Source organism: Mustela lutreola, chromosome 10, assembly GCF_030435805.1.
Source record: "Mustela lutreola isolate mMusLut2 chromosome 10, mMusLut2.pri, whole genome shotgun sequence".
Classification (NCBI taxonomy): Eukaryota; Metazoa; Chordata; class Mammalia; order Carnivora; family Mustelidae; genus Mustela; species Mustela lutreola.
In genome coordinates this window covers 53,938,646-53,956,496 of record NC_081299.1, presented here as the reverse complement: position 1 = coordinate 53,956,496, position 17,851 = coordinate 53,938,646, and the positions used below count along the sequence as shown (strand labels likewise).

At 38.5% G+C, this 17,851-nt stretch overlaps 1 protein-coding gene across 4 annotated transcripts in view; it reads right to left on the bottom strand.

Annotated features, from left to right (window-relative positions):
• The window catches only part of PDE4B (phosphodiesterase 4B), a 566,020-nt gene that overhangs the window by 443,159 nt on the left and 105,010 nt on the right, over positions 1-17,851 (bottom strand). For all 4 annotated transcript variants that reach the window (XM_059135175.1, XM_059135176.1, XM_059135173.1 and 1 more), the window contains one exon: positions 10,252-10,490. In XM_059135175.1, the coding sequence (XP_058991158.1) occupies positions 10,252-10,490 (239 nt within the window). The remainder of the gene's footprint in view (positions 1-10,251; positions 10,491-17,851) is intronic.

Here is a 17,851-nt window from a genome sequence, read left to right as displayed (position 1 = left end):
TGTTGTTTACTTTTCCCATTAGAGACCTTATTATATCCAACAGTCACTTTATTTATTTATTTGGCAGGGGGAGCACAGGGAGAGGGAGACGCTTAAGAGGGTTCCATGCCCAGGTCAGAACCTGACACTTGGCTCAATCTCACAACCCTGAAATCATGACCTGAGCCAAAATCGAGAGTTGGATTCTTAACCAGCTGAGCTACCCAGGTGCCCCTCCAACAGTCACTTTAAATCTCCTTTCTGATAATTCTAATATCTGTGTCATATCTGGGCTTCATTCTGATTCTTAAATTGTCCCTTCAAACTATTTTTTCATGCTTTTAGTGTATCTTATAATTTTGTTGTTGTCGTCATTAAAAGCCCAACATGACATATCAGTGAACAGAAACTGAAACATGCAGGTCTTCAATGTAAAGGCCTTGTATTAATCTGAGCAGAGTTTAGACTATGTTCAATGTGTGTTGCAACCATAAATGTTAGAGACTTCCAATTTCTCTAGTGTCTTTCTTTTGGTCTTCCTTACTTTCCTATGAGCTCCTATAAGAACTCCTCCTTAGCCAAGTCCTGTTACTTGCAGCTTTTTAAGCCGTAATCTACTCTTACTATCTTGAAGGAATGTTGGTGTGGTGGTAAGTGGTTGCAGAGAGGAAGCCCTCCATAATTGTTTGATTAAACATCACTCTTGCAGTGGACCTATGTCATAAGTATTTCTTAGCTTTTCCCCATACATAAGATAGACAGGCTAAAGGACATGGGGTGGGAGAAATGTCCTCCTTGTAGGCAGGATATGGCTCCAGTAAAGTAATTTCCCTTAAAGAGCAGGATGTTCTGGAAACACTTTAGGCGTATTTCACAATGGTTACTTTTCCTCTCCCTGTGCCAGAGCCAAAGGGAGTCCTATCTTAGCTCTTTAACATAGGAAATTGTTGGGGTTATAGGACGTAAAGCCCCCTAACAGTGTAACCTCCATGTGTTTCTCATTCTCTTGCCAGTCCACACCTAGCTTTAAGCATTCCCTTACAATTGCCATTTAAGTTTCCCCACCAGTGTATGACTCCAGGGGCTTCTGCTCCCTGGGGACAGATCTCAGCTGTGACTCTCTGGATTTACCTATATCTCTCTAGAATTTGAAATGGTGGTTGGTTTTGTGACCTCAATTCTCTGTTGGATCTAACAAAATTGTTGATTCTCAGTTTGTTCAGAGTTTTTCTTATTGTAGAGATGTGAATGATGACTTCTAAGCTTTTTATATAGCCGAGCTGAAACTAGAAGCTACCTTATTCCTTTTTAGATTCTAATCTCAAACAGAATTCAGGACATAGCAACTCGACAGACCTGAGGAAAGTCTCTTGTGTTGTTTTCTTTTGTTTTGTTTTGTCACAAGAGTTAGGGCTGCAACTGTTAAGTTTTTTGTTGTTTGTTTGTTTGTTTGTTTTTTAAGATTTTATTTATTTATTTGACAGAGAGAAAGTGAAAGATCACAAGCAGGCAGGCAGAGAGAGGGGGAAGCAGGCTCCCAGCTGAGCAGAGAGCCCGATGTAGGGCTCGATCCCAGGACCCTGAGATCATGACCTGAGCAGAAGGTAGAGGCTTAACCCACTGAGCCACCCAGGTGCCCCTGCAATTGTTAAGTCTTAAGAAAATGAAGTCCAAGCAAACACATGAAGACTGTGAAGGCCTTGGTCAGATGCTGGTCAGCAAAGATGTAAACCTTTGGTAGAGGCTGGTCCTACTTCATCCTGACTCTAACAGTGTTTTGTAAACAGATATAAACTGAGGCAAAGGTTTGGCCAAAGGGGAAAAAAGCATTTGCCTGCCATTTGCTAGCATTCAGTATTTTTGCAATATTCACAATGCAGGTGAGCTCTTCACATTTACATAGCTCTTGTAAAGTTCTACTGCTGATACCAAGCCTATGCATGCAGCATTAGACTGAATTTCTGAATTCATTCTACATTAAGGACTAAGAAGAAAACTGTGTAGAGAGAAATCTTGAATTCATGTAGATTCACCAAAGACCATAAATTTGAAAAATATTAAAATAATTACTAGGTGGGCTTTCAGATGATACAATTAATTGCAGACAGACCTTCAGATTTTTCCTGTGCCCTGAAAGATAATAACCCCCATTTCCCCCCCCCCTGCATAATTATGGAACTTAGACTTGGAAGAAAAGCAGAGCAAAGATGACGCATATTATAAAAGAGTCCAATTGTACAGTAATATAGTCCAGACCTGGATGGGGAAAAAAAAATCTCCTGGGTAGAATCAAACAGTCTGAAAGGCATAGACAGATAAAAATTTATTTCTACAATGGAAGCCTTTATCAAATCCAGAACTCATGATTCAGAGCTATGTTAAATAACAAATAACAAAGAGAAAATTCAAAAAGTAATCCCAGTATATATGCACTAAAGGAAAGAAGATACTAAGATAAGAATCAGATTAGACAATTATAAACTCAGATGGTCTTTTATGAAAGGGACATGAAACAGTAGAAGCATTAATGTCTCTTATAGAAAATAAGAAACATTATTACTCAAAGTCAAGAACATTCAGATACTAAGGTGTGATGGCTAATTTTATGTGTCCACTTGGCTGGACTAAGGGATTCTCAGAAAGCTGGTAAAACATATTTCTGAATGTGTTTGTGAAAGTGTTTCTGGAAATGATTACCATTTGAATTCGTAGACTGAATAAAGAAGGTCACTCTCACCATTGCAGGTGAGCCCTGTCCAATCATTTGAGGGACTGATAGAACAAAAATTTGAAGGAAGGAAAATTTGTTCTTTGCTTGGGACATCCATTTCCTCCTGCCCTTGGACATCAGTGCTCTTCATTCTTAGGTCTTTAGACTGGAACTAGGACTAGTTCACCCCCATTCTTGAGCCTTTAGACTTGTACTAGAACTTAAAACAACAGCTCTCCTTTCCTCAGAACTTTGGACTTGGACTGAATTACACTACTGGCTTTCTAGTTCTCCAACTTGCAGATGACAGATTATGGAACCTTTTGGTCTCCATGATTACATGAACCAATTCCTATAATATATCTCTTTGGATATCCTATTGCTTGTATTTCCCTCAAGAATACTAATATGTAAGCTGCTGCCTTCGGCTTGGGTCATGATCTCAGGGTCCTGAAATGATCATGATCTCGAGCCCTGCATTGGGCTCTCTGCTCGGCCGGGAGCGTGCTCCCCGACCCCGTCCTGCCTGCCTCTCTGCCTACTTGTGATCTTTCTCTCTTTGTCAAATAAATAAATAAAATTTAAAAAAAATACTAATAACCTGAGAAAAGACTGTCTTAGGAGCCTAAGTCAAAGAAATGGGGCCTCATTAGCCCCTGGAGCACAGCCTTAAGAAATATGAAAAAAAGCTTCCATTCAAGATTACACTGACGGAAATCTCAGAGATGAAACAAATGTGGGATGAAGGAGGCTAATCCATAGCATGAAGCTATGAAGGGTTTCTGCTAATAGTGAACTAAATCATTTCAACTAACCCTTTGCTTTAAAACAAAAGTACCTATTTACCTCCTTAATATCATCAAAGTGACCAGTTAGTAAGGAAATAGCAAGCCAAAATCTAAAGGGAAGTATCTCACCAGAGCTACGTGATAATGAGCCTGGAGGATCATGAGGCACTTCAGTCAAAGCTCAGACAGGCCTATGGTGGGGAGTCCAAAAGGAGAGTCTTCCCCAGTTAAACTGGAACTTCACAGAGGTATTTGCTCAGAGTCAATGTAAAGCAGAAAAAAACAAAAATAAAAACAAAAAACAGCAAAGCGGAGGGGAAATGTCCTTAATAGGTTATGACCATCAGCGTAAATGATTGAAAGAAACAAACAAACCAACAAACTCAAATCACTGTAGAAATGCCCCAGTGACTCTGTAGACCTGGTAGAATCAAATATATTCTCTATAGTTGAGCACACCTTCCTTTTCTGTTTTAAACCTACCTACAAATAATGTTTCAATGACAATGAGAAGCACACAATAAAGAAAAAAATCAAGCACATTTTGTAAACCTAACATTGAGGGAAAGAAACCAGACCCAAATGAGTATATATTGTGCTGTGTCATTTATATAAAGAACAAAACATTACTAACCAATGTTGTTAGAAGTAAGGAGAAGTTAGTGACTAGAAAGAAGCCAGCTTCTGCAGTGCTAGTAAAATTCAACTTCTTGATTTGGATGCTAGTTATGTGTTTGTGTTGAGTATTAGATAGATAGATAGATAGATAGATAGATATAGATATACAAATATAGATATAGATAGATAGATAAGGGTATAGCCTGATGAAGAGGGTGTTTTGGTGTTTGTTTGTTTTTTTAAGTATGAAAAAGAACCATCAGAAAACACAGATAATAGAAAACAGACCTATGGAAACTTCAGATATCTAAATGAGCAAAGGAGCAAAATAATTATTCTTACTATACTTGAAGAAATTTCTAAAAGTTTGAAAATTTCTGCAATGGAGTAGGCAGCCTTTAAATTGATCCCCAATTTGTGCTCCTCCTTGTGTTCATGCCCTTGTACAATCCCTCCTTTTGTGTGTGGGCTAGACCTAATGAACATAATACGTAAAAGTGATGGGATATCACTTACAAGATTAAGTTGTAAAAAGATTTTGACTTCTATCTTGCTCACCTCCTATTGGTCTATCACTCTCTCTCAAAGTCCTTGCTCTGGAAGAAGCAAATTATCATGTTATAAGTAAGCCTATGGAGAGGTGCATGTGGCAAGAAACTGATATTTTCAGTCAATAGGCAATAAGGACCTGAACCTATCAATAACTGAGCATGGAAGCAGATCCCATCCACCCAGTCAAGCCTCAAAATGATTACAACATTGGCCAGTAACTTGATTCCAGCCTTGTGAGAGGTTGAATCAGAGGCACTCAGCTAAGCAAGAAGTAGATTCCTGATCCACAGGAAATGTGAGATAATAAATATTTGTTACTTTAATTTACTAAGTTTTGGAGGTTATTGATTATGCAGCAATAGATAACTAATACATATACAGAATAGAAAACTACATAAAATTATCTAACCTATTTAAAAAGTAAATCAATATAGGGGTGCCTGGGTGGCTCAGTGGGTTAAACCTCTGCCTTCAGCTTGGGTCATGGTCTCAGGGTCCTGGGATCAAGCCCTGTATCAGGCTCCCTACTCAGCAAGGAGCCTGCTTCCCCCTCTTTCTGTCTGCCTCTCTGCCTACTTGTGATCTCTCTCTCTGTCAAATAAATAAATAAAGTCTCTTTAAAAAAAAAAGTGAATCAATATAAATACAAACTCTGAAAATAAAAAAATATAGTAACCAAAATTGAAAAAAATATAACAGGCTTAACAGCAAATTAGACATAGTTGAAAAGTGAATTAGCAAACTGGAGGGCAAATTAAAAAATATAGTCCAGAAAAACAAAATAATTTTTTAAGAAATCGAAGAGATTGCCAAAAATGGAAAATAAAGAAGTAGGTGTAAAGTAGATTTAATCAGAAATCCAAAAGCAGAGGAGACAGAGGTTCGCACAGGAAATATTTGAAAAGATAATGAAAAAGTATATTCCAGATATCATGAGAGTGACATCAATTTACATGTTCAACAAGTCCATAAATCCCATATAAGATAAATAAAACAAAACCCACCCATAGACACATCAAAGTTGGACTTCAGAAATTCAGAAACAAACAAAAGGCAGATTATTTATATGAACAACAATTAGATTTACAGCCAATTTCCCAAGAATAGCAATAAAGCCAAAAGACAAGGGAAAATAGTTACAAAGTGCTGAAATAAAGTAACTGCATACAATGAAAAGCAAAAAGGATGCTTTCAAGAATGAGAGCAAAATAGACATTTTCAGGCAAATAAAAATGAGCATGAATCCTAGAGGACTGACTCAAACAAAAAAGCAAGTGATCCCAGGGGGTCCAAGATACAAAAAGGAACTAAAAACAGAGATACTGCTAAACATCTAAATCTAAATCAAAGGCTAAATACAAAAATAATGCGGGTGTACTGTGGGGTTAAAAAAATAGAGATAATTAAAATATATGAAAACAAACTGTAAACAGGGAAGGCTGGCTAGGAGGCAAAGTATTCTAAGATCCCCATGGAGGAAGATTAAAATTAAAAAGTTAACTCTTGACTTGCAAGACTGAATATTGGCTTATTTCCTAAATCTGGCTGTAGTGACATCACTTTGATAAATGTGGCAATTAATAAAGTCCTTTAACTATTTAAAACGTGATGACACTAGAGATATGGCACTGGACTAATTCAACTTATATGGGACCAAGGAAAACTACAGCCTTTACACTGGAACATGACTTAGGCTGATGCTGGTTAGAAGACATCACCCTACAAAAAGCTGAAGAACACCTAATAAAGTGAGAACATTTAAAAGGTGAGGTGAATAAATCTGAGGCCTTAACTTCCTTGAGCTTTAATTTACAAGGGCAAGAAGCTTCAGTTTCAGATTCATCTTTACATGCGCAAGCAGCAATTGATATTGGAGAAACAAGCTCACAAAGATGGCAGTCACACCGTCCTAATGATCTTCTCCTGCTCTGTCCCTCTAAAGAACAGTCACATCCCTGATGTGACCCCAGAATTAAGAGGAAGAGGAATACAACTGGGCAAATGGCAAAGAAGAGTATGTTTTTCCCATTCTTTGAGGTGCCTTCCAAGTGTTAGGAATGCCACCAGTTTAACAGTCCCAGCTTCCTTTTAGCTCAGTCTTCCTCAGGGGGAGGGCATACTTCACTCTGTGTTGGTGTTCCCAGAAGGAAAACATGGGCAAGCACAACTCAGTCCTTCCCCTTTACTTCCTCACATGAGCACGATTTCTACAGATCTTCCCTGCTACAAGTTTTACAGGGTGAGGTTCTCCCTCTGAAGGTGAGGCTGCTCAGGTCCAGCATCTCCTGTTACTGGGTGGTAAGTCTGTGTAATTCTGGTGTTCAGAAGAACACTTGCCCACACACACATAGATTATATATTCTGACATCAACTTTATTAGTAATTAACATAGCACCTTGTTTACATATCTGACTTCTTTTATCATCCTATTTCCAAATTGTTTCCAATAACTCAGGTGGCGAAGTTTCCCCAGAATTCCCAACAGTAGAAAATGAATGATTCTGGCAGCTCAGTCTACATATAACAATAACATCAACAATAATAATGGAACAACATCAAAATAATCACCAAGCGCTGGTTACTACGTTCTACGCATTGCACACATTATCTTTAATTGTCTTCACAATTCTTAAAAAAGTAGATACTATCTCTCCACTGTTTATTCATTTGGGTTTCTGTGGAAGAATGAAACTTACCCAATAAGTAAAAGGAAGGATGTCTACCCAGCTAGACACAGGTCCTTTCTAACTCATTCTTTCTCTGTGGTAATTTAAATCACTCTTCTTATATTCTATGCAATGATGGCCAGCTCCTGTCATTAACGGACTCTCCCCAAACAAGGCTAAATTTATAGTAGTGGTTTTCTGTTTATCCTTCTATACACTGGGCACCACCTTTCAATTGCACTCACTCAAAGTCCTTCCCTAGCTTTAAAAAATCTCATCTCTAGCACACAGCCCTATACCTATGGCTCATTTACCACACCAACCAGGAACTCAAGATCAGTTTCACCCAGTTGTCACTGTCAAAGCAATTATCAGAGCAGGAGTCATGTCCCCGAGAGATTTTTCAGTCTAGATCAGGAGTTGCCAAACTGACTGGCCCCCCAAATCTAGCCCAGTACCTATATATGTAAATAAAGTGTTACTGGGACACAGCTACATTTATTTATTATGCATTATCTACAGCGACTTTCACATTACCACAGCACAGTTGAATATTCAGGACAGAGACTGCAAAGCCCACAAAGCCGAACATATTTACTCTTTGGCCTTTCACAGAAAGTTTGCTCACCCCCTGGGTTAGACAAGGAGGTTGATTCTATATTCTCAGTACTCTTAAGTGGTTAGTATAATTCTTTCTCACATATGGTCATAGGCTGTATCTTTTACATCTGTTTTCTTGCATCAAGTTGATGGCAATAATGACAGTCGGAGCTCTACTTCCCCACTTCTAATCAAATGTCTTTCAGTCAGATTCCTCAGCCAGCAATTCTATCAGTCTATAGCTATCAATACTCCAGAGACAGCATTTTTAAAATATATAGAAATGCTTTTAGTTACCTATATTTAAAAATAAATGTAGAATCAATGACTGATACTCTTTCATATATTAAGAAGAATCCAGGTAATTAAAGTGAAAAACATGTTATGAATGAATTACTAACGTGTAGTATTACCAATGGCACAACATAAATTCTCTGGATAATGGCTAAACCCTCCATTTCAATCTGACCTATGGACACCCAGCATGAGGCCACTGATACTTGAGACATGGTTTCTAGTTTTCGAAAGGCTTTACCAGATAATGTTCAAGAGAAGAGAAACTATTTGTTGATAACTTGACATGTGCTTCTTAGTAGGTACCTTATAGAGATTACTATATTTAACCTTCACAATACCCGTGAGCTGAGTGCCATTACTGTCTCTGCACACAATAATATCCCCAGCTGAGAAAGATAGATAAGCAGGTCCCAAAAGTCAGTCGGGATCTGATACTTCTATAGGAAGGACAATTGCCACAGCTCTCAAGGTGTCCTTGAGTTAAATAAACTCAAAATTTGCAAGGTACATTTTATCCAGATTGTTATTCTAAAGAGCATATTATCAACACCGGCCAAAACCAGAACACACACCCCCCCCCAAACCCCATACCAGTCATCACTTCTTTAGTTGCTGGATTGTGAGCAATTTACTTCTGGGAAAGAGTCTGGGATGGTACAAGGGGCAATCAGAGAACTCAGGAAAGCATACATTCACCAACTGGTATGAAAGCATTTCAATATTGTAACAACTGGTACAACTGTACCAGTGCCAACTTGCTGAAAAATAAATCTGTGGAATTCTTTACAACTCCAAATCTGCAATTCTGCAGAAGCATAACCAAGACTAATTACAGAAGCTATGCAATTGAGTAAGCGATCTGGGAGTGATATGCCCATTTTAGTTCCCCGTGATTGGCTATGACTATTCTAATGTTAATTCAGCTCAAGAGAAGTCAGGGCTTCTCGGGTTTTTAACCCATTCTCCCTACAATGTGTTACCACACTTCTCTATCACATCCAGACTGTCTGATGAACCATTTCATGCCAATAATTAGAATAGTTAGAGTCTCAGTGATCTAATGCTGAGTGTATTTGAAAACCACCAACTAAAAAATGCCCTGCATTATTCAGTGGGTATATATTGGGCTACTCATGAGCACTGCAGAGCTCAGCAGGTAGCACATCATAAAAATCAGATTTTAATGAGTGAATACATTTAGTCCTTCTCCTTAATAAATGATTTAAACAAAAAAGGTACCATATTTTTACAATTTAAAATTGTATAAAATACAGAGAAAATATTTTCATTTTAATGATAAAACTCCATGTTGGGTAAGCAGGCCATTTGTGGAAGATATTTGAAAATTACGTGGAGAAAAAAAAAGAAAAAGAAAACGTTGATTATTAAATATATGATAAAACACACATTTGAAGTAGCATCACAGTGCAATTTTAACTACAGTTATGAGATTGTATGTACTTGATTAACTTCTCAACCCTAGATTAAAATAGCCTCTTTTTACAAGTATAGACTCGGCAAAAACAGTCCATGCGTCTCTCACAGTATAATTTCCATTCCTCTTTTGATTTATAATAAAGTGTTTTATTTCATACATAATCACAAACTGAGATTAGTAAAGTGGTATTGTAGTAAGAAGAAGCTAGGAATAATTATATGCGGAGCAGAGCAGTAAGAATATCTTCTGTCATATATACACATATAATTCCTTTAGGTACTTTCCTAAGATTGTGCTTTTCTAAATGCAAACATATTGATGCACACTAATGGTTACTTTAAAAAAAAAAAAAAAAGATCATAGGCAGTCATTTTGTTTTCCCTTGACCTTAATAAAAATGTATCTCATTCCCCCCACAATGGGCTCCTTCCCAATCTTAATCAGGCTGAATATATCTCCACTGTACCAAAAGGAAAATAAATTCTCAAAATGTTAACAGCCTTAGTTAGTCCACAAATAACAAACATTTTAGTAACAGAAAATTATGTTGGAATAATCAGAAAGTAAAACTTAGAATTGACACTTAATTATAAAACTACTCACCACTCCTGGCTTACAGTTGTAATAGCAATGCTTGGAAGTGTTGTCAAAGGCAGCGTGGTCGGTCTGGAAATGCTATCTCCCTCGGGAGTCCGCGCTCTCTCACTCTGTCTTTGGGACAGTGGTGGTAACTGTAAGTTTCCTGAGCAACACCTTCTCCCTCTCCAGAGGTCAATCCCAAGTGTGTTACTCGAAGAACTGTAGGATTTACTCAAGCTACATTCCAAATAATCTTTAACATTCTGGAGGAACCACAGCGCGGGGGCGGGAGGGGGGAGAAAAGAAAAAGAGAATGAAATTCAAATGTTTCAGATGATGTGAAATAAAAATCCAAATAATCAAGTCATCCATCATAAAGTCCAGATTCATGATCTTACAACCAGAATCTAATATTGACGTCAAAACCTTGAGAAAAGACAAGAAGTGGGCGGGGTGGTTAATTCTGAGATTTCAGAATTCTTGGTGATTTTCAGGGTCCCCATTACCGGTTACCAGTTACAGCATGTGGGTTAGAGGGCTTTCTAGCTTCTTTCTCTTTTTTCAACTTGTTTTTCTTTCTTTTTTTCCCCTTCTTTCTCTCTCTCTTTTTTTTTTAACTTGCTAAAATGAAAGCTTATAATTGAACATATATTTGGGAAATCAATGTTTTCATTCTGAAACATGGGGGAAAACTATATTACCTAAGGTATATACTTTCTTGCTGAGTGTTTTAAGGTGAAAATATTTTTATCTTAGGACAGAAAGATGTTGATAATAATGGATAATTGAATATCCCTGTTTCCATGAAAGATCTTCTCAGAGTTGAAGTTTCTTTTTCTTCCTTTGCTTTTTTTTTTTTTTTTTGGTAAAATTATGTAAGAGCTCAGAAAAAGAAGAGCACACTTTATCCAGCCCTGAACTGAGCTACATGTGTTCAGTACATCCCTAATGCTGACAAAAACGAAATACTTGTGAGAAGATAAAGACATTGTAGTATAACCACTGGTAAGAGTTATTCATTTCTCCTAAATCTCCTAATGACTGTGGTTCTTGGTAGTGCTGGGAGTGAGAGGCCCAAATGAGACATGGCCTGGGTACCATTTCTATAAGTTCAAAGATAGAAAATGTCATAGCACAGCAAATACCCATGGAGAGCAACATGGAGTTCAAAAGATGTAACTGTCACTCTCTACTCTTATCTAACCCCGAATAATGGAAGTCCTATCCCCAGGCCACTGTGTCTCACCTGAAATTCATTCTGTGGCCCTAAAAATACTGGTCCTTCCTGCTAGTCTCAGAAAAGACTTAGGAGAACCTGGGACTAGACCTCCGAAGGTTTAAACAAACTAAAGTTCTCTGTCTCCCACTCCATCCATCCCTACCCTAGTTCATGCAAGAACAATCAACTTAAGTTTCAGGCTCTAGCTGGCTCTGTGCAACAAATCTATGATAGTTTTGCTCTGTGCTACTTAAGGATACAACAGCAAAAGGAAGCCCAGTATCTATTCACACAGAAACCTATATTCTAGTGATTTATGCTTATCTGATTCACACAAGACCACATTTTGATGAAGGAAATATGGGCATGAATAGGCCTGACAATTTTCAGGGGCCCCACTCTTCCTACCTGAAATGGGATATCGTCACATTACCTTGGGCTTGACAAGAATACCATTCATCTGAAATTTAGTAGGATGACAATTCAATAACAAGACAAAACAATCTGTAATTTCCAGAGTTAGGTTAAAACATTCTGGAATGTGTCCAGTGTTTCACTATTTACTAACTGGTTATCATTTTAAATCTGCTGTAGGCCTAGCACTTAGAGCGTGTGTGTGTGTGTGTGTGTGTGTGTGTGTGTGTGTGTGTTTTACAAATAAGAAGCTGAGGGGAAAGTTTAATATATGTAAGTCTTTTGAGAAAAAAGACGTAAAGACAAGTTAATCAAACAGAATATACAAAGTCTTCCGGAAGAAATTCAAAAACAAACTGAAAGCCAGAACTCATGATTATAAGTCAGACTACTTCCAAATATTCATGTAAAGAAAGTACTGATTATCTGGAAAGCAAATCCTAAGTATAAAGTTCACCTGCTATGCAACAGACTTGATACCAGAGAATAGAAATAAGGATATCATTTAGCAAAACCACTAACCACTATAGTCTCCTTAATAAAGTTTTTGGATATTTTTCTCTTTTAGAAAAAAGAAGTATTATCAAAAAGGTTTAACTGTAGTAGAGGAACTAAATGGGTACTTATTTGGTATTTGCTATTTGAAAAGTAACAAAATCACACCTACCACAAACCATCTCCCACACTGACTTGCCAAGAGGCTTGAATTAAGAAATTTGAAGTCGAGAGAGGAGTCAAGATGGCGGAGAAGTAGCAAGCTGAGACTGCTTCAGCTAGCCGGAGATCAGCTAGATAGCTTATCTAAAGATTGCAAACACCTGAAAATCCATCGGCAGATCGAAGAGAAGAAGAACAGCAATTCTGGAAACAGAAAAACAACCACTTTCTGAAAGGTAGGACCGGCGGAGAAGTGAATCCAAAGCGACGGGAAGATAGACCCCGGGGGGAGGGGCCGGCTCCCGGCAAGCGGCGGAGCAACCGCGCACAAAATCAGGACTTTTAAAAGTCTGTTCCGCGGAGGGACATCGCTCCAGAGGCTAAACCGGAGCGAAGCCCACGCGGGGTCAGCGTGGCCTCAGGTCCCGCAGGGTCACAGAAGGATCGGGGGTGTCTGAGTGTCGCAGAGCTTGCGGGTATTGGAACGGGAAAGCCGGCTACAGAGACAGAGCCGACAGTAAGCTCGCAGCTCCGTGTTACCTTGAACCGGTCGCAGGCTCGGTGAGCTCGGAGCGCAGCCGGAGGTCAGGCAGACGGGAGTAACTGGGCGCTGTTCTCTGAGGGCGCACTGAGGAGTGGGGCCCTGGGCTCTCGGCTCCTCCGGGCCGGAGACCAGGAGGCCGCCATTTGTATTCCCGTCCTCTGGAACTCTACGGAAAGCGCTCAGGGAACAAAAGCTCCTGAAAGCAAACCCGAGCGGATTACTCACCCCGGCCCCGGGTAAGGGCGGTGTAATTCCGCCTGGGGCAAAGACACTTGAAAATCACTACAACAGGCCCCTCCCCCAGAAGATCAACAAGAAATCCAGCCGAGACCAAGCTCACCTACCAAGGAGTGCGGTTTCAATACCAAGGAGAGCAGCAGAATTCCAGAGGAGGAGAAAGCCAAGCACGGAACTCATGGCTTTTTTCCTGTGATTTTTTTTAGTCTTGCAGTTAATTTAATTTTTTCTTTTTCATTTTTTTTTTTTTTTTCTCGCCTTCGGGTAAAATTTTTTTTTTTTTTAACTGTTACCTTTTTCTTTTTTAACGATTTTTTACTAGTTTATCTAATATATATATATATTTTTTTACATTTTTCTTAGGTGTTTTCTTTTTTAAAAAAAAATTCTTTTCTTTTTTTTTTTTTTTTTTTTTTTTTTTTTCTTTTTTCTTTCTTCCTTTTTGAACCTCTTTTTATCCCCTTTCTCCCCACTCACGATTTTGGATCTCTTCTAATTTGGCTAAAGCATATTTTCCTGGGGTTGTTGCCACCCTTTTAGTATTTTACTTGCCCCTTCATTTACTCTTATCTGGACAAAATGACAAGACGTAAAAATTCACCACAAAAAAAAGAACAAGAGGCAGTACCGAAGGCTAGGGACCTAATCAATACAGACATCGGTAATATGTCAGATCTAGAGTTCAGAATGACAATTCTCAAGGTTCTAGCCGGGCTCGAAAAAGGCATGGAAGATATTAGAGAAACCTTCTCGAGAGATATAAAAGCCCTTTCTGGAGAAATAAAAGAACTAAAATCTAACCAAGTTGAAATCAAAAAAGCTATTAATGAGGTGCAATCAAAAATGGAGGCTCTCACTGCTAGGATAAATGAGGCAGAAGAAAGAATTAGTGATATAGAAGACCAAATGACAGAGAATAAAGAAGCTGATCAAAAGAGGGACAAACAGCTACTGGACCACGAGGGGAGAATTCGAGAAATAAGTGACACCATAAGACGAAACAACATTAGAATAATTGGGATTCCAGAAGAAGAAGAAAGTGAGAGGGGAGCAGAAGGTATACTGGAGAGAATTATTGGGGAGAATTTCCCCAATATGGCAAAGGGAACAAGCATCAAAATTCAGGAGGTTCAGAGAATGCCCCTCAAAATAAATAAGAATAGGCCCACACCCCGTCACATAATAGTAAAATTTACAAGTCTCAATGACAAAGAGAAAATTCTGAAAGCAGCCCGGGAAAAGAAGTCTGTAACATACAATGGTAAAAATATTAGATTGGCAGCTGACTTATCCACAGAGACCTGGCAGGCCAGAAAGAGCTGGCATGATATTTTCAGAGCACTAAACGAGAAAAACATGCAGCCAAGAATACTATATCCAGCTAGGCTATCATTGAAAATAGAAGGAGAGATTAAAATCTTCCAGGACAAACAACAACTGAAAGAATTTGCAAATACCAAACCAGCTCTACAGGAAATATTGAAAGGGGTCCTCTAAGCAAAGAGAGAGCCTACAAGTGGTAGATCAGAAAGGAACAGAGACCATATACAGTAACAGTCACCTTACAGGCAATACAATGGCACTAAATTCATATCTCTCAATAGTTACCCTGAATGTGAATGGGCTAAATGCCCCTGTCAAAAGACACAGGGTATCAGAATGGATAAAAAAACAAAACCCATCTATATGTTGCCTCCAAGAAACACATTTTAAGCCCGAAGACACCTCCAGATTTAAAGTGAGGGGGTGGAAAAGAATTTACCATGCTAATGGACATCAGAAGAAAGCAGGAGTGGCAATCCTTATATCAGATCAATTAGATTTTAAGCCAAAGACTGTAATAAGAGATGAGGAAGGACACTATATCATACTCAAAGGGTCTGTCCAACAAGAAGATTTAACAATTTTAAATATCTATGCCCCCAACGTGGGAGCAGCCAACTATATAAACCAATTAATAACAAAATCAAAGAAACACATAAACAACAATACAATAATAGTAGGGGACTTTAATATTCCCCTCACTGAAATGGACAGGTCATCCAAGCAAAAGATCAGCAAGGAAATAAAGGCCTTAAATGACACACTGGACCAGATGGACATCACAGATATATTCAGAATATTTCATCCCAAAGCAACAGAATACACATTCTTCTCTAGTGCACATGGTACATTCTCCAGAATAGATCACATCCTCGGTCCTAAATCAGGACTCAACCGGTATCAAAAGATTGGGATCATTCCCTGCATATTTTCAGACCACAATGCTCTAAAGCTAGAACTCAACCACAAAAGGAAGTTTGGAAAGAACCCAAATACATGGAGACTAAACAGTATCCTTCTAAAGAATGAATGGGTCAACCGGGAAATTAAAGAAGAATTGAAAAAAATCATGGAAACAAATGATAATGAAAATACAACGGTTCAAAATCTGTGGGACACAACAAAGGCAGTCCTGAGAGGAAAATATATAGCGGTACAAGCCTTTCTCAAGAAACAAGAAAGGTCTCAGGTACACAACCTAACCCTACACCTAAAGGAGCTGGAGAAGGAACAAGAAAGAAACCCTAAGCCCAGCAGGAGAAGAGAAATCATAAAGATCAGAGCAGAAATCAATGAAATAGAAACCAAAAAAACAATAGAACAAATCAACGAAACTAGGAGCTGGTTCTTTGAAAGAATTAATAAAATTGATAAACCCCTGGCCCGACTTATCAAAAAGAAAAGAGAAAGGACCCAAATAAATAAAATCATGAATGAAAGAGGAGAGATCACAACTAACACCAAGGAAATACAAACTATTATAAGAACATACTATGAGCAACTCTACGGCAATAAATTTGACAATCTGGAAGAAATGGATGCATTCCTAGAAACATATAAACTACCACAACTGAACCATGAAGAAATAGAAAGCCTGAACAGACCCATAACCAGTAAGGAGATTGAAACAGTCATTAAAAATCTCCAAACAAACAAAAGCCCAGGGCCAGACGGCTTCCCGGGGGAATTCTACCAAACATTTAAAGAAGAACTAATTCCTATTCTCCTGAAACTGTTCCAAAAAATAGAAATGGAAGGAAAACTTCCAAACTCATTTTATGAGGCCAGCATCACCTTGATCCCAAAACCAGACAAGGATCCCACCAAAAAAGAGAGCTATAGACCGATATCCTTGATGAACACAGATGCGAAAATACTCAACAAAATACTAGCCAATCGGATTCAACAGTACATTAAAAAGATTATTCACCACGACCAAGTGGGATTTATTCCAGGGCTGCAAGGTTGGTTCAACATCCGCAAATCAGTCAATGTGATACAACACATCAATAAAAGTAAGAACAAGAACCATATGATACTCTCAATAGATGCTGAAAAAGCATTTGACAAAGTACAACATCCCTTCCTGATCAAAACTCTTCAAAGTGTAGGGATAGAGGGCACATACCTCAATATCATCAAAGCCATCTATGAAAAACCCACCGCAAATATCATTCTCAATGGAGAAAAACTGAAAGCTTTTCCGCTAAGGTCAGGAACACGGCAGGGATGTCCATTATCACCACTGCTATTCAACATCGTACTAGAGGTCCTAGCCTCAGCAATCAGACAACAAAAGGAAATTAAAGGCATCCAAATCGGCAAAGAAGAAGTCAAATTATCACTCTTCGCAGATGATATGATACTATATGTGGAAAACCCAAAAGACTCCACTCCAAAACTGCTAGAACTTATACAGGAATTCAGTAAAGTGTCAGGATATAAAATCAATGCACAGAAATCAGTTGCATTTCTCTACACCAACAGCAAGACAGAAGAAAGAGATATTAAGGAGTCAATCCCATTTACAATTGCATCCAAAACCATAAGATACCTAGGAATAAACCTAACCAAAGAGACACAGAATCTATACTCAGAAAACTATAAAGTACTCATGAAAGAAATTGAGGAAGACACAAAGAAATGGAAAAATGTGCCATGCTCCTGGATTGGAAGAATAAATATTGTGAAAATGTCTATGCTACCTAAAGCAATCTACACATTTAATGCAATTCCTATCAAAGTACCATCCATCTTTTTCAAAGAAATGGAACAAATAATTCTAAAATTTATATGGAACCAGAAAAGACCTCGAATAGCCAAAGGGATATTGAAAAAGAAAGCCAACGTTGGTGGCATCACAATTCCGGACTTCAAGCTCTATTACAAAGCTGTCATCATCAAGACAGCATGGTACTGGCACAAAAACAGACACATAGATCAATGGAACAGAATAGAGAGCCCAGAAATAGACCCTCAACTCTATGGTCAACTAATCTTCGACAAAGCAGGAAAGAATGTCCAATGGAAAAAAGACAGCCTTTTCAATAAATGGTGCTGGGAAAATTGGACAGCCACATGCAGAAAAATGAAATTGGACCATTTCCTTACACCACACACAAAAATAGACTCAAAATGGATGAAGGACCTCAATGTACGAAAGGAATCCATCAAAATCCTTGAGGAGAACACGGGCAGCAACCTCTTCGACCTCTGCCGCTGCAACATCT